General features: G+C 47.6%; 1 protein-coding gene across 1 annotated transcript in view; it reads right to left on the bottom strand.

Annotated features, from left to right (window-relative positions):
• LOC311116858 (small muscular protein-like) overlaps nt 1-22,513 on the bottom strand; it is a 52,668-nt gene that overhangs the window by 14,407 nt on the left and 15,748 nt on the right. The window contains exon 2 of the mRNA XM_084191889.1: nt 9,742-9,803. Within this exon, the coding sequence (XP_084048015.1) occupies nt 9,742-9,777 (36 nt within the window). The 5' untranslated portion in view covers nt 9,778-9,803. The remainder of the gene's footprint in view (nt 1-9,741; nt 9,804-22,513) is intronic.

Genomic DNA, 22,513 nt, shown 5'->3' with positions numbered 1-22,513 from the left:
AGACAGCAGGCACCAGCCGGCCAGCTTAGTGGAGTCTGCCACTAGCACAGTCAGTGTAGTCAGCTCAGCTATCCCCATTGAGACCGTGTCTGTGCCTCGATCTAGGTCGGGCAAAACTAAACATGGCGGGGTTCGCCTTAGCAATCTCACTGGAATAAAGTTCTCCTCCCTTCCTGTCATTATTGAAAGAGATTGTGATAATATCTCATATGTGAAAATAGGTCTACTTAATGTTAGATCCCTCACTTCCAAGGCAGTCATAGTCAATGAACTAATCACTGATCATAACGTCATAATGTGATTGTCCTGACTGAAACATGGCTCAAGCCTGATGAATTTACTGTGTTAAATGAGGCCTCTATTCCTGGTTACACTAGTGACCATATCGCCTGTGCATCCCACAAAGGCGGAGGTGTTGCTAATATTTACGACAGAACATTTCAAAACAATTAAAATAATGACTGCGTTTTCGTCCTTTGAGCTTCTAGTCATGAAATCTATGCAGCCTACTGAATCCCTTTCTATATCTACTGTTTCCAGGCCTCCTGGGCCGTATACAGCGTTCCTCATGGAGTTCCCTGAATTCCTATCGCACCTTGTAGTCATGGCAGATAATAGTATAATTTTTGGTTACATGGAAAATTCCACAGATCCACTCCAAAAGGCTTTCGGAGCCATCATCGACTCACTGGGTTTCGTCCAACATGTCTCCCGACCTACGCATTGCCACAGTCATAACCTGGATCTATTATTGTCCCGTGGATTAAATATTGTGGATCTAAATGTTTTTCCTCATAATCCTGGACTATCGGACTACCATCTTATTATATTTGCAATCGCAACAAATCATCTGCTCAGACCCCAACCAAGGATTATCAAAAGCTGCGCAATAAATTCTCGCACAACCCAAAGATTTCTAGATGCCCTTCCAGAGTCCCTCCACCTACTCAAGGATGTCAGAGTACAGTTGATCAGTTAACCACCTAACCGAGGAGCTAATGTTTTTATAAAATGCTGTGATGTTTCACAAAAGTTCTGAACCTTTCTATTCCCATAGTTTCTACAGATTGTAAATTAAAGACAAACATTTTTGCTAAAAGTATTATTATATTATTGATCAAAGGACCAGCTGAGCCACAAAATGATGCGGACCACAAAATGATGCAGAAAAGCTAATCCTTTTTTTTACCACTTCTAGATTAGACTACTGCAATGCTCTACTCTCCGGCTACCCAGATAAAGCACTAAATAAACTTCAGTTAGTGCAAAATACGGCTGCTAGAATCTTGAGTAGAACAAAAACAAATTAAAAATGTATCATATTGTCAGAGGAAGGCCCTCAAAATTGTCAAAGACTCCAGCCACCCTAGTCATAGACTGTTCTCTCTGCTACCGCACGGCAAGAGGTACCGGAGCGCCAAGTTTAGGTCCAAAAGGCTTCTCAACAGCTTCTACCCCCAAGCCATAAGACTCCCGAACAGCTAATCATGGCTACCCGGACTATTTGCACTGCCCACCCACCCCCACCCCATATTTTTACACTCTGTTAATGATTTATGCATAGTCACTTTAACTCTACCCACATGTACATATTACCTCAACTACCTCAACTACCTCAACATATTACCTCAACTAACATTGACTCTGCACCGGTACCCCCTGTATATAGCCTCCCTACTGTTATTTTATTTTACTTCTGCTTTTTTTGCTCAACACTTTTTTGTTGTTGTTGTTTTATTTTACTTTTTTATAAAAAAATTAATGCATTGTTGGTTAAGGGCTGTAAGTAAGGATTTCACGGTAATGTACATACCTGTTGTATTCAGCGCATGTGGCAAATACAATTGGATTTTATTTGATATTACTCCAGTGCTAGCCTCTAGACTGGCTTCCTGTTAAGGCTAGGGCTTCCTGTTAAGGCTAGGGCTGGCCTCTCCACTGGCTTCCTGTTAAGGCTAGGGCTTCCTGTTAAGGCTTCCTGTTAAGGCTAGGGCTGGCCTCTCCACTGGCTTCCTGTTAAGGCTAGGGCTTCCTGTTAAGGCTAGGGCTTCCTGTTAAGGCTTCCTGTTAAGGCTAGGGCTGGCCTCTCCACTGGCTTCCTGTTAAGGCTAGGGCTTCCTGTTAAGGCTAGGGCTTCCTGTTAAGGCTTCCTGTTAAGGCTTCCTGTTAAGGCTAGGGCTGGCCTCTCCACTGGCTTCCTGTTAAGGCTAGGGCTTCCTGTTAAGGCTAGGGCTTCCTGTTAAGGCTTCCTGTTAAGGCTAGGGCTAGCCTCTCCACTGGCTTCCTGTTAAGGCTAGGGCTTCCTGTTAAGGCTTCCTGTTAAGGCTAGGGCTGGCCTCTCCACTGGCTTCCTGTTAAGGCTAGGGCTTCCTGTTAAGGCTTCCTGTTAAGGCTAGGGCTAGCCTCTAGACTGGCTTCCTGTGAAGGCTAGGGCTTCCTGTTAAGGCTAGGGCTGGCCTCTCCACTGGCTTCCTGTTAAGGCTAGGGCTGGCCTCTCCACTGGCTTCCTGTTAAGGCTAGGGCTGGCCTCTCCACTGGCTTCCTGTTAAGGCTAGGGCTGGCCTCTCCACTGGCTTCCTGTTAAGGCTAGGGCTGGCCTCTCCACTGGCTTCCTGTTAAGGCTTCCTGTTAAGGCTTCCTGTTAAGGCTAGGGCTAGCCTCTAGACTGGCTTCCTGTTAAGGCTAGGGCTGGCCTCTCCACTGGCTTCCTGTTAAGGCTAGGGCTGGCCTCTCCACTGGCTTCCTGTGAAGGCTAGGGCTGGCCTCTCCACTGGCTTCCTGTTAAGGCTAGGGCAGATTTCAAGGTTTTACTGCTAACCTACAAAGCATTACATGGGCTTGCTCCTACCTATCTCTCTGATTTGGTCCTGCCGTACATACCTACACGTACGCTACGGTCACAAGACGCAGGCCTCCTTATTGTCCCTAGAATTTCTAAGCAAACAGCTGGAGGCAGGGCTTTCTCCTATAGAGCTCAGTTTTTATGGATTGGTCTGCCTATCCATGTGAGACCTTTAAGTCTTTACTGAAGACTCATCTCTTCAGTAGGTCCTATGATTGAGTGTAGTCTGGCCCAGGGGTGCGAAGGTGAACGGCAAGGCACTGGAATGATGAACCGCCCTTGCTGTCTCTGCCTGGCCGGTTCCTGTCTCTCCACTGGGATTCTCTGCCTCTGACCCTATTACGGGGGCTGAGTCACTGGCTTACTAGTGCTCGTCCATTCCGTACCTAGGAGGAGTGCGTCACATCGTGCCAGGCTTTTTTGCGCTGTACTCGACTTGAGTGGGTTGAGTCACTGACATGATCTTGCTGTCCGGTTTTGTGCCCCCTCGGGCTCGTTCAGTGGAGGAGATGTTTGTGGACTATACTCAACCTTGTCTCAGGGTAGTAAGCTGGTGGTCTGTTGATATCCCTCTGGTGGTGTGGGGGCTGTGCTTTAGCAAAGTGGGTGGGGTTATATCCTGCCTGGTTGGCCCTGTCTGGGGTTATTGTCGGACGGGCCCACAGTGTCCCCTGACCCCCCTGTCTCAGCCTTCAGTATCAATGCCGCAATAGTCTATGTGCCGGGGGGCTAGGGTCAGTCTGTCCTATCTGGTGAAATTCTCCTGTCTTATCTCTTTCTCTCTCTCTCAACCTCCCAGAGGACCTGAGCCCTAGAACCATGCCTCAGGACTACCTGCCCTGATGACTCCTGGCTCTCTCCGTCCCCAGTCCACCTGGTCGTGCTGCTGATCCAGTTTCTGCTGTTTTGCCTGTGGCTATGGCCTGCTCTCCGGACATGCTACATTGTCCCAGACCTGCTGTTTTCGACCCTCTCTCTCTCTCTCTCTCTCTCTCTCTCTCTCTCTCTCTCTCTCTCTAGCTCTACCGCACCTGCTGTCTCGACCTCTGAATGGCTATGAACAGCCAACTGACATTTACTCCTGAGGTGCTGACCTGATGCAACCACTGTGATTATTATTTGACCCTGCTGGTCATATATGAACATTTGAACATCTTGAAGAAGGATCTGGCCTTATTGGCCATGTACTCTTGTAATCGCCACACGTCACAGCCAGAAGAGGACTGGCCACCACTCAGAGCCTGATCCCTCTCTAGGTTTCTTTCTAGGTTCTTGCCTTTCTAGGGAGTTTTCCCTAGCCACCGTGTTTCTACATCTTACTTGCTTGCTGTTTGGGGATTTAGAATGGGTTTCTGTTTCTGCACTTTGAGACATCTGCTGATGTAAAACGGGCTTTGTAAATACATTTTATATTATTTGATTAGTCCTGGAGAGCAACAGGCTTTAGTTCTAGTCCTGGTCCTGGAGAAATACAGAGCTACGGGATTTAATCCTGGTCCTGGAGAAATACAGAGCTACAGGATTTAATCCTGGTCCTGGAGAAATAGAGAGAAGCAGGCTTTAGTTCTAGTCCTGGTCCTGGAGAGCTACAGAGATACCTGCTTTAGTCCTGGTCCTGGAGAAATACAGAGCCACAGGATTTAGTCATGGTCCTGGAGAAACAGCGAGATGCAGGCTTTGTTACTAGTCCTTGTCCTGGAGCGCTACAGAGCTACAGGCTTTAGTTCTAACCCTGCACAAGCCCTGGTCCTGGAGAGCTACATAAGTACAAGGATTTAGTTCTAGTCCTGGTCATGGTGAGCTACAGAGATACAGACTTTAGTTCTAACCCTGCGCTAGTCCTGGTCCTGGAGAGCTACAGAGATACAGACTTTAGTTCTAACCCTGCACTAGCCCTGGACCTGAAGGCTACAGAGCCACTGGCTTTAGTTCTAGTCCTGGTCCTGGAGAGTTACTGAGCTAAAGGTGTCACGCCTGCTCCCTCTCCCCCTCCCTGGCGCTCGAGGGCGCCAGGCTGCCCATCATTACGCACACCTGTCACCATCTTTACGCGCATCAGCGCTTCATTGGACTCTCCTGGACTTCATCACTGCTTAATTACCTCCCCTATATCTGTCTGTTCCTCAGTTTGATCCCCGTGTTGCATTGATGTTGTTTTGTTTCTCTCGTCCAGACGCTGTTCTTGTTTTGTTTCATGTCTATTTATTATTGCATCCTCACCCTGTACTTGTTTCCTGTTTCCCAGCGTCTGTCGTTAAAGATTGCAGACACCACAATCAGAAGCATCAGGGAGTTTTTGTTTCTCGTTTGGGTTGGTGACGTTGGGCCTGGGTGCCGCTGCCGAAGGAACCAGGAATGCCTCAGCTGGCTCGTCAGGCTTCCATGCCTTAGCTGGCTCGAGAGGTTTTCTTGCCTCGGTTGGCTCGTCAGGCTCCCATCCCACGTCATGCCTCAGCGGGCTCGTCAGGCTCCCATGCCTCAGCAGGCTCGTCAGGCTCCCATGCCTCAGAGGACTCTTCGGGCTCCCATGCCTCAGAGGGCTCGGCAAGCTCCCATCCCACGTCATGCCAGCCGGCTCATCAGGCTTCCATGCCTCAGCCTGCTCGTCAGGATTCCACACCTCAGCCGGTTCGTCAGGATTCCACACCTCAGCCGGTTCGTCAGTCTCCCATGCCTCAGCCGGCTCGTCAGGATTCCACACCTCAGCCGGTTCGTCAGGCTCCCATGCCTCGGCCAGTCCGTCAGGCTCGACAGGTTCCTGTGCGTCGTCCGGCTCGTCAGGCTCCCATGCCTCGGCCAGTCCGTCAGGCTCGACAGGTTCCTGTGCGTCGTCCGGCTCGTCAGGCTCCCATGCCTCGGCCAGTCCGTCAGGCTCGACAGGTTCCTGTGCGTCGTCCGGCTCGTCAGGCTCCCATGCCTCGGCCAGTCCGTCCGGCTCGTCAGGCTCCCATGCCCCGGCCAGACCGTCAGGCTCCCATGCCCCGGCCAGTCCGTCAGGCTCCCATGCCTCGGCCAGTCCGTCAGGCTCGACAGGTTCCTGTGCGTCGTCCGGTTCGTCAGGCTCCCATGCCTCGGCCAGTCCGTCCGGTTCGTCAGGCTCCCATGCCTCGGCCAGTCCGTCAGGCTCCCATGCCTCGGCCAGTCCGTCAGGCTCCCATGCCTCCGCCAGTCCGTCAGGCTCCCATGCCTCGGCCAGTCCGTCAGGCTCCCATGCCTCGGCCAGTCCGTCAGGCTCCCATGCCTCGGCCAGTCCGTCATGCTCCCATGCCTCGGCCAGTCCGTCAGGCTCCCATGCCTCGGCCAGTCCGTCAGGCTCGACAGGTTCCTGTGCGTCGTCCGGTTCGTCAGGCTCCCATGCCTCGGCCAGTCCGTCCGGTTCGTCAGGCTCCCATGCCTCGGCCAGTCCGTCAGGCTCCCATGCCTCGGCCAGTCCGTCAGGCTCCCATGCCTCGGCCAGTCCGTCAGGCTCCCATGCCTCCGCCAGTCCGTCAGGCTCCCATGCCTCCGCCAGTCCGTCAGGCTCCCATGCCTCGGCCAGTCCGTCAGGCTCCCATGCCTCGGCCAGTCCGTCATGCTCCCATGCCTCAGCCAGTCCGTCAGGCTCCCATGCCTCGGCCAGTCCGTCAGGCTCGACAGGTTCCTATGCGTCGTCCGGTTCGTCAGGCTCCCATGCCTCGGCCAGTCCATCCGGTTCGTCAGGCTCCCATGCCTCGGCCAGTCCGTCAGGCTCCCATGCCTCCGCCAGTCCGTCAGGCTCCCATGCCTCGGCCAGTCCGTCAGGCTCCCATGCCTCGGCCAGTCCGTCAGGCTCCCATGCCTCGGTCAGTCCGTCAGGCTCCCATGCCTCGGCCAGTCCGTCAGGCTCCCATGCCTCGGCCAGTCCGTCAGGCTCCCATGCCTCCGCCAGTCCGTCAGGCTCCCATGCCTCCGCCAGTCCGTCAGGCTCCCATGCCTCGGCCAGTCCGTCAGGCTCCCATGCCTCGGCCAGTCCGTCATGCTCCCATGCCTCAGCCAGTCCGTCAGGCTCCCATGCCTCGGCCAGTCCGTCAGGCTCGACAGGTTCCTGTGCGTCGTCCGGTTCGTCAGGCTCCCATGCCTCGGCCAGTCCGTCAGGCTCCCATGCCTCGGCCAGTCCGTCAGGCTCCCATGCCTCCGCCAGTCCGTCAGGCTCCCATGCCTCGGCCAGTCCGTCAGGCTCCCATGCCTCGGCCAGTCCGTCAGACTCCCATGCCTCGGCCAGTCCGTCAGGCTCGACAGGTTCCTATGCGTCGTCCGGTTCGTCAGGCTCCCATGCCTCGGCCAGTCCATCCGGTTCGTCAGGCTCCCATGCCTCGGCCAGTCCGTCAGGCTCCCATGCCTCCGCCAGTCCGTCAGGCTCCCATGCCTCGGCCAGTCCGTCAGGCTCCCATGCCTCGGCCAGTCCGTCAGGCTCCCATGCCTCGGCCAGTCCGTCAGGCTCCCATGCCTCCGCCAGTCCGTCAGGCTCCCATGCCTCGGCCAGTCCGTCAGGCTCCCATGCCTCGGCCAGTCCGTCAGGCTCCCATGCCTCGGCCAGTCCGTCATGCTCCCATGCCTCAGCCAGTCCGTCAGGCTCCCATGCCTCGGCCAGTCCGTCAGGCTCGACAGGTTCCTGTGCGTCGTCCGGTTCGTCAGGCTCCCATGCCTCGGCCAGTCCGTCCGGTTCGTCAGGCTCCCATGCCTCGGCCAGTCCGTCAGGCTCCCATGCCTCGGCCAGTCCGTCAGGCTCCCATGCCTCCGCCAGTCCGTCAGGCTCCCATGCCTCGGCCAGTCCGTCAGGCTCCCATGCCTCGGCCAGTCCGTCAGACTCCCATGCCTCGGCCAGTCCGTCATGCTTGACAGGTTCCTGTGCGTCGTCCGGTTCGTCAGGCTCCCATGCCTCGGCCAGTCCGTCCGGTTCGTCAGGCTCCCATGCCTCGGCCAGTCCGTCAGGCTCCCATGCCTCGGCCAGTCCGTCAGGCTCCCATGCCTCCGCCAGTCCGTCAGGCTCCCATGCCTCGGCCAGTCCGTCAGGCTCCCATGCCTCGGCCAGTCCGTCATGCTCCCATGCCTCAGCCAGTCCGTCAGGCTCCCATGCCTCGGCCAGTCCGTCAGGCTCGACAGGTTCCTATGCGTCGTCCGGTTCGTCAGGCTCCCATGCCTCGGCCAGTCCATCCGGTTCGTCAGGCTCCCATGCCTCGGCCAGTCCGTCAGGCTCCCATGCCTCCGCCAGTCCGTCAGGCTCCCATGCCTCGGCCAGTCCGTCAGGCTCCCATGCCTCGGCCAGTCCGTCAGGCTCCCATGCCTCGGCCAGTCCGTCAGGCTCCCATGCCTCCGCCAGTCCGTCAGGCTCCCATGCCTCGGCCAGTCCGTCAGGCTCCCATGCCTCGGCCAGTCCGTCAGGCTCCCATGCCTCGGCCAGTCCGTCATGCTCCCATGCCTCAGCCAGTCCGTCAGGCTCCCATGCCTCGGCCAGTCCGTCAGGCTCGACAGGTTCCTGTGCGTCGTCCGGTTCGTCAGGCTCCCATGCCTCGGCCAGTCCGTCCGGTTCGTCAGGCTCCCATGCCTCGGCCAGTCCGTCAGGCTCCCATGCCTCGGCCAGTCCGTCAGGCTCCCATGCCTCCGCCAGTCCGTCAGGCTCCCATGCCTCGGCCAGTCCGTCAGGCTCCCATGCCTCGGCCAGTCCGTCAGGCTCCCATGCCTCGGCCAGTCCGTCAGGCTCCCATGCCTCGGCCAGTCCGTCAGGCTCCCATGCCTCGGCCAGTCCGTCAGGCTCCCATGCCTCAGCGGCGGGTGGCGTCCCTAGAGGGGGGAGTACGGTCACGCCTGCTCCCACCCCCCTCTCTGGCGCTCGAGGGCGCCAGGCTGCCCATCATCACACGTCACCATCCTTATGCGAATCTGCGCCTCATTAGACTCACCTGAACTTCATCACTGCTTGGTTACCTTCCCTATATCTGTCTGTTCCTCAGTTTGATGCCCGTGTCTGCATTAATGTTGTTTCATTTCCATTGTCCAGACGCTGTCAGTGTTTTGTTCCTGTCTGTTTGTTCATTAAATGTTCACTCTCTGTACCTGCTTCTCATCTCCCAGCGTCTGTCCTTACAAAAGGCTTTAGTTCTAACCCTGCACTAGCCCTGCTCCTGGAGAGCTACAGGCTTTAGTTCTAGTCCTGGTCCTGGAGAGTTACAGAGCTACTGTCTTTAGTTCTGGACCTAGTCCTGGTCCTGGATAGCTTTCCACGTAATTTCAAACAAAAAATTAAATGTTATGTTGATGAACCATTGTGGGAAACGAATTGGATTTAAAAAAAAGTAATCAATGTAAGGACATCTCTTTTTTTTTTTTACCAAACTTTTCACCTAAATCCAATGACATGGTGAAATTTTTTGTTGATTTCACATTGAATTCACATTCGTTGACAACTCAACCAAATGTAAATCATAGCTAGACATTGAACTGATGTCTGTGTCCAGTGGGAGACCTACAGGTTGTATCTCTAACCCAGCTCTAACTAAACTAGTCCAGTGGGAGACCTACAGGTTGTATCTCTAACCCAGCTCTAACTAAACTAGTCCAGTGGGACCTACAGGTTGTATCTCTAACCCAGCTCTAACTAAACTAGTCCAGTGGGAGACCTACAGGTTGTATCTCTAACCCAGCTCTAACTAAACTAGTCCAGTGGGAGACCTACAGGTTGTATCTCTAACCCAGCTCTAACTAAACTAGTCCAGTGGGAGACCTACAGGTTTTAGTGGGGAGGTCCCTCTGTATTGTCATTTATATTTTCAATAATAGAACTGCTGTAGATGGATTCAAAACAGTTCTATATTACTGAGAGCAATTAAACACACTCACTCACACACACACACACACACACACACACACACACACACTCCTACCTGCAGGGCTTTGACGTTGGATGATGGTTTAGACATGCTGCTCGGTCAGTCAGTCAACTATCCTGCAGGAAACACAAAGCATTGAGAAGGGTTAGGGTTAGAGTTAGACAGGTGAGATAGCCTGGCTCAGATCAAACTGACGAGACCAGACCAGATGAGACAGGTAAGAGACTGAGTGTGTTTGTTTGTGTGTGTATGTGTGTTTGTGTGTGTGTTGGGGGGGGAGGGGGGGCGGGGCATTGCTGTCATGTAGCTTTCAGGGGCCTGGGATAGTCTTTCAGTTGCCTGGCGACTCCCAAAGAGAGAGGCAGGTACAAAACTAACACCTAAATAATTTAACAGAGAGCGAGAGAGCGAGAGAGCGAGAGAGAGCGAGAGAGCGAGAGAGCGAGAGCGAGAGAGAGAGAGAGAGAGAGAGAGAGAGAGAGAGAGAGAGAGAGAGAGAGAGAGAGAGAGAGAGAGAGAGAGAGAGAGAGAGAGAGAGAGAGAGAGGGGGGGGAGAGGAAAGGGAAAGAGAGGGAGAGAGAGGGGGGAAGTAGAAAGGGAAAGAGAGGGAGAGAGAGGGGGGAAGGAGAAAGGGAGAGAGAGAGAGAGAGAGAGAGGGGGAGAGAGAGGAGGAGAGACCACAAATTCCAATTGGCTATTCTTAAACTCTTTAACATCATCCTCAGCTCTGACATTTTCCCCAATATTTGGAACCAAGGACTGATCAACCCAATCCACAAAAGTGGAGACAAATTTGACCCCAATAACTACCGTGGGAGATACGTCAACAGCAACCTTGGGAAAATCCTCTGCATTATTATTAACAGCAGACTTGCACACTAACCCTAACCCTAACCCTAACCCAAACCAAAACAAAGGCAAAGTCTTCTCATGCTTTGTTGATTTCAAAAAAGCTTTTGACTCAATTTGGCATGAGGGTCTGCTATACAAATTGATTGAAAGCGGTGTTCGGGAAAAACATACGACATTATAAAATCCATGTACACAAACAACAAGTGTGTGGTTAAAATGTGCAAAAAAACACACACATTTCTTTCCACAGGGCCGTGGGGTGAGACAGGGATGCAGCTTGAACCCCACCCTCTTCAACATTTATATGAACGAATTGGCGAGAGCACTAGAACAGTCTGCATCACCCGTCCTCACCCTACTAGAATCTGAAGTCAAATACAGTGGGGAGAACAAGTATTTGATACACTGCCGATTTTGCAGGTTTTCCTACTTACAAAGCATGTAGAGGTCTGTAATTTGTATCATAGTTACACTTCAACTGTGAGAGACGGAATCTAAAACAAAAAATCCAGAAAATCACATTGTATGATTTTTAAGTAATTAATTTGCATTTTATTGCATGACATAAGTATTTGACACATCAGAAAAGCAGAACTTAATATTTGGTACATAAACCTTTGTTTGCAATTACAGAGATCATACGTTTCCTGTAGGTCTTGACCAGGTTTGCACACACTGCAGCAGGGATTTTGGCCCACTCTTCCATACAGACCTTCTCCAGATCCTTCAGGTTTCGGGGCTGTCGCTGGGCAATACGGACTTTCAGCTCCCTCCAAAGATTTTCTATTGGGTTCAGGTCTGGAGACTGGCTAGGCCACTCCAGGACCTTGAGATGCTTCTTACGGAGCCACTCCTTAGTTGCCCTGGCTGTGTGTTTCGGGTCATTGTCATGCTGGAAGACCCAGCCACGACCCATCTTCAATGCTCTTACTGAGGGAAGGAGGTTGTTGGCCAAGATCTCGCGATACATGGCCCCATCCATCCTCCCCTCAATATGGTGCAGTCGTCCTGTCCCCTTTGCAGAAAAGCATCCCCAAAGAATGATGTTTCCACCTCCATGCTTCACGGTTGGGATGGTGTTCTTGGGGTTGTACTCATCCTTCTTCTTCCTCCAAACACAGCGAGTGGAGTTTAGACCAAAAAGCTCTGTTTAAACCAAAAAGCTCTATTTTTGTCTCATCAGACCACATGACCTTCTCCCATTCCTCCTCTGGATCATCCAGATGGTCATTGGCAAACTTCAGACGGGCCTGGACATGCGCTGGCTTGAGCAGGGGGACCTTGCATGCGCTGCAGAATTTTAATCCATGACGGCGTAGTGTGTTACTAATGGTTTTCTTTGAGACTGTGGTCCCAGCTCTCTTCAGGTCATTGACCAGGTCCTGCCGTGTAGTTCTGGGCTGATCCCTCACCTTCCTCATGATCATTGATGCCCCACGAGGTGAGATCTTGCATGGAGCCCCAGACCGAGGGTGATTGACCGTCATCTTGAACTTCTTCCATTTTCTAATAATTGCGCCAACAGTTGTTGCCTCCTCACCAAGCTGCTTGCCTATTGTCCTGTAGCCCATCCCAGCCTTGTGCAGGTCTACAATTTTATCCCTGATGTCCTTACACAGCTCTCTGGTCTTGGCCATTGTGGAGAGGTTGGAGTCTGTTTGATTGAGTGTGTGGACAGGTGTCTTTTATACAGGTAACGAGTTCAAACAGGTGCAGTTAATACAGGTATTGAGTGGAGAACAGGAGGGCTTCTTAAAGAAAAACTAACAGGTCTGTGAGAGCCGGAATTCTTACTGGTTGGTAGGTGATCAAATACTTATGTCATGCAATAAAATGCAAATTAATTACTTAAAAATCATACAATGTGATTTTCTGGATTTTTTGTTTTAGATTCCGTCTCTCACAGTTGAAGTGTAACTATGATACAAATTACAGACCTCTACATGCTTTGTAAGTAGGAAAACCTGCAAAATCGGCAGTGTATCAAATACTTGTTCTCCCCACTGTATATACTGTTTGCTGATGATCTGGTGCTTCTGTCCCCAACCAAGGAGGGCCTACAGCAGCACCTAGATCTTCTGCACAGATTCTGTCAGACCTGGGCCCTGACAGTAAATCTCAGTAAGACAAAAATAATGGTGTTCCAAAAAAGGTCCAGTTGCCAGCACCACAAATACAAATTCCATCTAGACCCTGTTGCCCTAGAGCACACAAAAAACTATACATACCTCGGCCTAAACATCAGCATCACAGGTAACTTGCTGTGAATTATCTGAGAGACAGGCAAGAAGGGCCTTCAAAAGGAACAATTACTTGACACATTGTAAATTATTAATAAAAAATCAGAGCAAACTAGAATGCTATTTGACCCTAAACAGAGAGTACACAGTGGCAGAATACCTGACCACTGTGACTGACCCAAAATTAAGGAAAGCTTTGACTATGTACAGATTCAGTGAGCATAGCCTTGCTATTGAGAAATGCCGCCATAGACAGACCTGGCTCTCAAGAGAAGACAGGCTATGTGCATACTGCCCACAAAATGAGGTGGAAACTGAGCTGCACTTCCTAACCTCCTGCCAAATGTATGACTACATTCGAGACACATATTTCCCTCAGATTACACAGACCCACACAGAATTTCTAAAACAAATCCAATTTTGATAAACTCCCATACAGTGGGCAAAAAAAGTATTTAGTCAGCCACGAATTGTGCAAGTTCTCCCACTTAAAAAGATGAGAGAGGCCTGTCATTTTCATCATAGGTACACGTCAACTATGACAGACAAAATGAGGAAAAAAAATCCAGAAAATCACATTGTAGGATTTTTTATGAATTTATTTGCAAATTATGGTGGAAAATAAGTATTTGGTCAATAATAAAAGTTTCTCAATACTTTGTTATATACCCTTTGTTGGCAATGACACAGGTCAAACGTTTTCTGTAAGTCTTCACAAGGTTTTCACACACTGTTGCTGTTATTTTGGCCCATTCCTCCATGCAGATCTCCTCTAGAGCAGTGATGTTTTGGGGCTGTCGCTGGACAACACAGACTTTCAACTCCCTCCAAAGATTTTCTATGGGGTTGAGATCTGGAGACTGGCTAGGCCACTCCAGGACCTTGAAATGCTTCTTACGAAGCCACTCCTTCGTTGCCCGTGCGGTGTGTTTGGGATCATTGTCATGCTGAAAGACCCAACCACGTTTCATCTTCAATGCCCTTGCTGATGGAAGGAGGTTTTCACTCAAAATCTCACGATACATGGCCCCATTAATTCTTTCCTTTACACGGATCAGTCGTCCTGGTCCCTTTGCAGAAACACAGCCCCAAAGCATGATGTTTCCACCCCCATGCTTCACAGTAGGTATGGTGTTCTTTGGATGCAACTCAGCATTCTTTGTCCTCCAAACACGACAAGTTGAGTTTTTACCAAAAAGTTCTATTTTGGTTTCATCTGACCATATGACATTCTCCCAATCCTCTTCTGGATCATCCAAATGCACTCTAGCAAACTTCAGACGGGCCTGGACATGTACTGGCTTATGCAGGGGCACACGTCTGGCACTGCAGGATTTGAGTCCCTGGCGGCGTAGTGTGTTACTGATGGTAGGCTTTGTTACTTTGGTCCCAGCTCTCTGCAGGTCATTCACTAGGTCCCCCCGTGTGGTTCTGGGATTTTTGCTCACCGTTCTTGTGATCATTTTGACCCCACAGGGTGAGATCTTGCGTGGAGCCCCAGATCGAGGGAGATTATCAGTGGTCTTGTATGTCATCCATTTCCTAATAATTGCTCCCACAGTTGATTTCTTCAAACCAAGCTGCTTACCTATTGCAGATTCAGTCTTCCCAGCCTGGTGCAGGTCTACAATTTTGTTTCTGGTGTCCTTTGACAGCTCTTTGGTCTTGGCCATAGTGGAGTTTGGATTTGCAAATTATGGTGGAAAATAAGTATTTGGTCACCTACAAACAAGCAAGATTCCTGGCTCTCACAGACCTGTAACTTCTTCTTTAAGAGGCTCCTCTGTCCTCCACTCGTTACCTGTATTAATGGCACCTGTTTGAACTTGTTATCAGTATAAAAGACACCTGTCCACAATCTCAAACAGTCACACTCCAAACTCAGCTATGGCCAAGACCAAAGAGCTGTGAAAGGACACCAGAAACAAAATTGTAGACCGTGGGGTCAAAATGATCACAAGAACGGTGAGCAAAAATCCCAGAACCACACGGGGGGACCTAGTGAATGACCTGCAGAGAGCTGGGACCAAAGTAACAAAGCCTACCATGAGTAACACACTACGCCGCCAGGGACTCAAATCCTGCAGTGCCAGACGTGTCCCCCTGCTTAAGCCAGTACATGTCCAGGCCTGTCTGAAGTTTGCTAGAGTGCATTTGGATGATCCAGAAGAGGATTGGGAGAATGTCATATGGTCAAATGAAACCAAAATAGAACTTTTTGGTAAAAACTCAACTCGTCGTGTTTGGAGGACAAAGAATGCTGATTTGCATCCAATGAACACCATACCTACTGTGAAGCATGGGGGTGGAAACATCATGCTTTGGGGCTGTTTTTCTGCAAAGGGACCAGGACGACTGATCCGTGTAAAGGAAAGAATGAATGGGGCCATGTATCGTGAGATTTTGAGTGGAAACCTCCTTCCATCAGCAAGGGCATTGAAGATGAAACGTGGCTGGGTCTTTCAGCATGACAATGATCCCAAACACACCGCCCGGGCAACGAAGGAGTGGCTTCGTAAGAAGCATTTCAAGGTCCTAGAGTGGCCTAGCCAGTCTCCAGATCTCAACCCCATAGAAAATCTTTGGAGGGAGTTGAAAGTCTGTGTTGCCCAGCGACAGCCCCAAAACATCACTGCTCTAAAGGAGATCTGCATGGAGGAATGGGCCAAAATACCAGCAACAGTGTGTGAAAACCTTGTAAAGACTTACAGAAAACGTTTGACCTGTGTCATTGCCAACAAAGGGTATATAACAAAGTATTGAGAAACTTTTTTTATTGACCAAATACTTATTTTCCACCATAATTTGCAAATAAATTCATGAAAAATCCTACAATGTGATTTTCTGGATTTTTTTTTCTCATTTTGTCTGTCTTAGTTGACGTGTACCTATGATGAAAATTACAGGCCTCTCTAATCTTTTTAAGTGCGAGTACTTGCACAATTGGTGGCTGACTAAATACTTTTTCCCCCCACTGTAACTACTGCTATACACACATTTTCTATTCATATACTGTCCATTCTGTCTATACACACCATTACTGTATATACATGGAGTGTACAAAACATTAAACTTCCTTAATATTGAGTTGCACCCCCCTTTTCGCTCTCAGAACAGCCTCAATTTGTGGCGGCATGGAATCTACAAGGTGTCAAAAGCGTTCCACAGGGATGCTGGCCCATACTGACAAATGCTTCCCACATTTGTGTCAAGTTGGCTGGATGTCCTTTGGGTGGTGGATCATTCTTGTTACACACAGGAAACCGTTGACACACACAGCAGCGTTGCAGTTCTTGACTCCTGGCACCTACTACCATACATTCCGTTCAAAGGCAATTCAATCTTTTGACTTGCCCATTCACCCTCTGAATGGCACACATACACAATCCATGTCTCAAAGCTTAAAGATCCTTCTTTAACCGGTCTCCTCCACTTCATCTACACTGATTGAAGTGGATTTAACAAGTGACATCAATAAGGGATCATAGCTTTCACCTGGATTCACCTGGTCAGTCTATGTAATTGAAAGACCAGGTGTTCATAATGTTTTGTACTCTCAGTGAATATATACAGCGCCTTGGAAAAGTATTCAGACCCCTTTACTTTTTCCACATTTTATTACATTTCAGCCTTATTCTAAAATGTATTACATTGTTTTTTCCCCTCATCAATCTAAACACAATACCCCATAATGACAAAGTAAAAACAGTTGTTTTTTTATGTTTAGCTAATCTATTAAAAATAAAAAACGCAAAATTCACATTTACATAAGTATTCAGACCCTTTAGTCAGTACTTTGTTGAAGCACCTTTGGCAGTGATTACAGCCTTGAGTCTTCTTGGGTATGACGCTAGCTATTTTCAGGTCTCTCCAGAGATGTTCGATCAGGTTTAAGTCCGGGTTCTGGCTGGGCCAATCAAGGACATTCAGAGACTTGTCCCGAAGCAACTCTTGCGTTGTCTTGGCTGTGTGCTTAGGGTCGTTGCCCTGTTGGAAGGTGAACCTTCGCCCAGTCTGAGGTCCTGAGAGCTCTGGAGCAGGTTTTCATCAAGGATCTCTCTGTACTTTTCTCTGTTCATCTTTGCCTTGATCCTGACTAGTCTCCCAGTCCCTGCCGCTGAAAAACATCCCCACAGCATGATTCTGCCATCACCATGCTTCACTGTAGGGATGGTGCCAAGTTTCCTCCAGACGTGATGCTTGGCATTCAGGCAAAAGAGTTCAATCTTGGTTTCATCAGACCAGAGAATCTTGTTTCTCATGGTCTGAGAGTCTTTAGGTGCCTTTTGGCAAACTCCAAGCGGTCTGTCATGTGCCTTTTACTGAGGAGTGGCTTTCGTCTGGCCACTCTGCAATAAAGGCCTGATTGATGGAGTGCTACAGAGATGGTTGTCCTTCTGGAAGGTTCTCCCATCTCCACAGAGGAACTCTAGAGCTCTGTCTGAGTGACCGTCAGGTTCACCTTCCTGACCAAGGCCCTTCTCCCGCGATTGCTCAGTTTGGCCGGGCGACCAGCGCTAGGAAGAGTCTTGGTGGTTCCAAACATCTTCCATTTAAGAATGATGGAGGCCACTGTGTTCTTGGGGACCTTCAATGCTGCAGACATTTTTTGGTACCCTTCCCCAGATCTGTGCCTCGACACAATCCTGTCTCAGCACTCTACGGACAATTCCTTCGACCTCATGGCTTGGTTTTTGCTCTGACATGCACCGTCAACTGTGGGACCTTATATAGACAGGTGTGTGCCTTTCCAAATCATGTCCAATCAATAGAATTTACCACAGGTGGACTCCAATCAAGTAGTAGAAACATCTAAAGGATGATCAATGGAAACAGGATGCACCTGAGCTCAATTTCGAGTCTCATAGCAAAGGGTCTGAATACTTATGTAAATAAGGTATTTCAGTTTTTTATTTTTAATACATTTGCAAAAATGTCTAATAACCTGTTTTTGCTTTGTCATTCTGGGGTATTGGGTCATTATGGGGTATTGGGTCATTATGGGGTATTGGGTCATTATGGGGTATTGGGTCATTATGGGTATTGTGTCATTATGAGGTATTGGGTCATTATGGGGTATTGGGTCATTATGGGGTATTGGGGCATTATGGGGTATTGGGTCATTATGGGGTATTGTGTCATTATGGGGTATTGGGTCATTATGGGGTATTGGGTCATTATGGGGTATTGGGTCATTATGGGGTATTGGGTCATTATGGGGTATTGTGTCATTATGGGGTATTGGGTCATTATGGGGTATTGGGTCATTATGGGGTATTGGGTCATTATGGGGTATTGGGTCATTATGGGGTATTGGGTCATTATGGGGTATTGGGTCATTATGGGGTATTGGGTCATTATGGGGTATTGGGTCATTCTGTCAGGTAAGGTGGAGGTGCTCAGAAAGCACTTCATGATGACAGAAGTGAGTGCTACGGGGTGATAGTCATTTAGTTCAGTTACCTTTGCTTTCTTAGGAAAATAAACAAGGGTGGACATCTTGAAGCAAGTGGGAACAGTAGACTGCGATAGAGAGAGATTGAATATGTCCGTAAACACTCCAGGCAGCTGGTCTGCTCATACTCTGATGACGCGGCTAGGGGTGCCGTCTGGGCCGGCAGCCTTGCAAGGGTTAACACGTTTAAATGTCTTACTCACGTTGGCCACGGAGATGGAGAACCCACAGTCCTCGGGAGTGGCCAGAGTCGGTGGTACTATACTATCCTCAAAGCGGGCGAAGAAGGTGTTTAGCTTGTCTGGGAGCAAGACGTCAGTGTTTGCGACGTGGCTGGTTTTCCCTTTGTAATCCGTAATTGTCTGGAGTCCCTGCCATATACGTCTTGTGTCTGAGACACTGAATTGCGACTCCACTTTGTCTCTGTAATGACGTTTTGCCTGTTTGACTGCCTTACAGAGGGCATAACTGGACTGTTTGTATTAAGCCAAATTCCAAATCACCTTGCCGTGGTTAAATGTGGTGGTTCGCGCTTTCAGTTTTGCGCAAATGCTGCCATCTATCCACGGTTTTTGGTTTAGGTAGGTTTAAATCGTCACAGTGGGAACAACATCCCCTATACACTTCCTGATGAATTCAGCCACTGTGTCAGTGTATACATCAATGTTATTCTCAGACGCAGCCTGGAACATATCCCAGTCCACGTGATCAAAACAATCTTGAAGCATGGATTCCGATTGGTCAGTCCAGCATTGAATAGACCTTAGCATGGGTACTTCCAGTTTGAGTTTCTGCCTATAGGAAGGGAGGAGCAGAATGGAGTCGTGATCTGATTTGCCGAAGGGAGGGTGGGGGAGGGCCTTGTAGACATCCCAGAAGGGAGAGTAACAACGGTTAAGAGTTTTTGAAGTGCGAGTACTACAGGCAATGTGTTGATAGAACTTCAGTAGCGTTTTCCACAGATTTGCTTTGTTAAAGTCCCCTGCTACAATAAATGCAGCCTCAGGGTATGCGTTTTCCAGTTTGAACAAAGTTCAGTGTAGATCCTTGAGGGCCGTCGTGCTATCGGCTTGAGGGGGGATATACATGGCTATGACGATAACCAAAGAGAATTCTCTTGGGAGGTAATATGGTCAGTATTTGATTGTGAGGTATTCTAGGTTAGGTGAACAAAAGGACTTGAGTTACCACAATCACAACATGAGTAGTTAATCATGAAACTAAGCTAACCTGTGGGATATGCTATCACAATGACTAGCTAGCTAACCTGTGGGCTATGCTATCACAATGACTAGCTAGCTAACCTGTGGGCTATGCTATCACAATGACAAGCTGGCTAACCTGTGGGCTATGCCTGTTAGCTAGCTTTGAAGCTATTCTATCTAGCTAACCAGTATCACTCTCTCTGTCTCTCTGTCTCTTTCTCTCTCAAGGTAAAGGGTTCGATGTGTTTAGCCCAGCAGGCCTTGGTTACCGTAACCAGGGTGTTGTTTACACAACATGGGGCTTTGCTGTTCTAACAGCCACACTCCAGGACATGGATAAATGGTATATACCCAGACAGAGAGCCCTGAGTGGGCAGGACAGGACAGCTGCCCCCTAACACCCCACTGATCCCTCACACACACACAAACACACACACCAGATCCACATCACACCGTCCATTTTTCAAATATCATGCTACATTAAATCCACATTAAAAACAGATGCAGGTATGTAACAATCGTAGTGTGTTTGTGTGTGTGTGTGTATTGATTTTGTAAAAGAGAGGTGGTACAAGTTTTTTCGAAATGTTAATAGCTACTAAAAGTGAGTTAAAGTTCACAAAATGATTTACAACTAATTATAGCGGTATTCTATAGCGAAAGATACTCCTGGTATTCTGTGGTAAAATATACACATTGTATTCTATGGTAAAAGATACAAATGGTATTCCATGGTAAAATATACAAATGGTATTCCATGGTAAAAGATACAAATGGTATTCCATGGTAAAAGATACAAATGGTATTCCATGGTAAAATATACAAATGGTATTCCATGGTAAAAGATACAAATGGTATTCCATGGTAAAAGATACAAATGGTATTCCATGGTAAAATATACAAATGGTATTCCATGGTAAAAGATACAAATGGTATTCCATGGTAAAAGATACACATGGTATTCTATGGTAAAAGATACACATGGTATTCCATGGTAAAAGATACAAATGGTATTCCATGGTAAAAGATACACATGGTATTCCATGGTAAAAGATACACATGGTATTCCATGGTAAAATATACAAATGGTATTCCATGGTAAAAGATACAAATGGTATTCTATGGTAAAAGATACAAATGGTATTCTATGGTAAAAGATACAAATGGTATTCCATGGTAAAAGATACAAATGGTATTCCATGGTAAAATATACAAATGGTATTCCATGGTAAAATATACAAATGGTATTCCATGGTAAAAGATACAAATGGTATTCCATGGTAAAAGATACACATTGTATTTGTTGGTAAAAGATACAAATGGTATTCCATGGTAAAATATACAAATGGTATTCCATGGTAAAAGATACAAATGGTATTCCATGGTAAAAGATACAAATGGTATTCCATGGTAAAAGATACAAATGGTATTCCATGGTAAAATATACAAATGGTATTCCATGGTAAAAGATACACATGGTATTCTATGGTAAAAGATACACATGGTATTCCATGGTAAAAGATACAAATGGTATTCCATGGTAAAAGATACAAATGGTATTCCATGGTAAAAGATACACATTGTATTTGTTGGTAAAAGATACAAATGGTATTCCATGGTAAAAGATACAAATGGTATTCCATGGTAAAATATACAAATGGTATTCCATGGTAAAAGATACAAATGGTATTCCATGGTAAAAGATACAAATGGTATTCCATGGTAAAAGATACAAATGGTATTCCATGGTAAAATATACAAATGGTATTCCATGGTAAAATATACAAATGGTATTCCATGGTAAAAGATACAAATGGTATTCCATGGTAAAAGATACACATGGTATTCTATGGTAAAAGATACACATGGTATTCCATGGTAAAAGATACACATGGTATTCCATGGTAAAAGATACAAATGGTATTCCATGGTAAAAGATACACATGGTATTCCATGGTAAAAGATACAAATGGTATTCCATGGTAAAAGATACACATGGTATTCCATGGTAAAAGATACAAATGGTATTCCATGGTAAAAGATACAAATGGTATTCCATGGTAAAAGATACACATGGTATTCCATGGTAAAAGATACAAATGGTATTCCATGGTAAAAGATACACATGGTATTCCATGGTAAAAGATACAAATGGTATTCCATGGTAAAAGATACAAATGGTATTCCATGGTAAAAGATACAAATGGTATTCCATGGTAAAAGATACAAATGGTATTCCATGGTAAAAGATACACATGGTATTCCATGGTAAAAGATACACATGGTATTCCATGGTAAAAGATACAAATGGTATTCCATGGTAAAAGATACACATGGTATTCCATGGTAAAAGATACAAATGGTATTCCATGGTAAAAGATACAAATGGTATTCCATGGTAAAAGATACACATGGTATTCCATGGTAAAAGATACACATGGTATTCTATGGTAAAAGATACACATGGTATTCTATGGTAAAAGATACACATGGTATTCCATGGTAAAAGATACACATGGTATTCCATGGTAAAAGATACAAATGGTATTCCATGGTAAAAGATACACATGGTATTCCATGGTAAAAGATACACATGGTATTCCATGGTAAAAGATACACATTGTATTTGTTGTGTAGCGTAGGCCAGAAGGCTAAACTGAAAAACCTTAATTGTTACTTAAGCCTATATTAAACTTACCTACAAAATCTACTCAATAACCGATGATGGAGTCCCAAAGTCACTTCTGTGCAAGGGTGTTTATTTACATAGTGATTTCCAAAACAACAGTACTGCCGCAAAAGTATACACATAATTTATGGGTCCAGCTAACTAGTGCTGCCCCATCAAGATATCAATTGAAACATCCCGCCTTTGAACTGATAGAGGCTACATATGTAGGGGGAAGCCCCTCCCATCAGAACATTCTAAACTCATTAATTATTTAATCAAGCCATTATACACATCAAAGCATACATTTTCCACTCAGATAATCATATCATGAATTATATTGATTGTACATTTGCAATCGGCTTCTCATAACTCAATATAGCACTTAATATACAGTACCTGTCAA

The sequence above is a fragment of the Coregonus lavaretus genome (genome assembly GCF_964263955.1).
Source record: "Coregonus lavaretus genome assembly, contig: HAP1_SCAFFOLD_190, whole genome shotgun sequence".
NCBI lineage: Eukaryota > Metazoa > Chordata > Actinopteri > Salmoniformes > Salmonidae > Coregonus > Coregonus lavaretus.
This window is presented reverse-complemented; position numbering and strand designations above follow the sequence as displayed.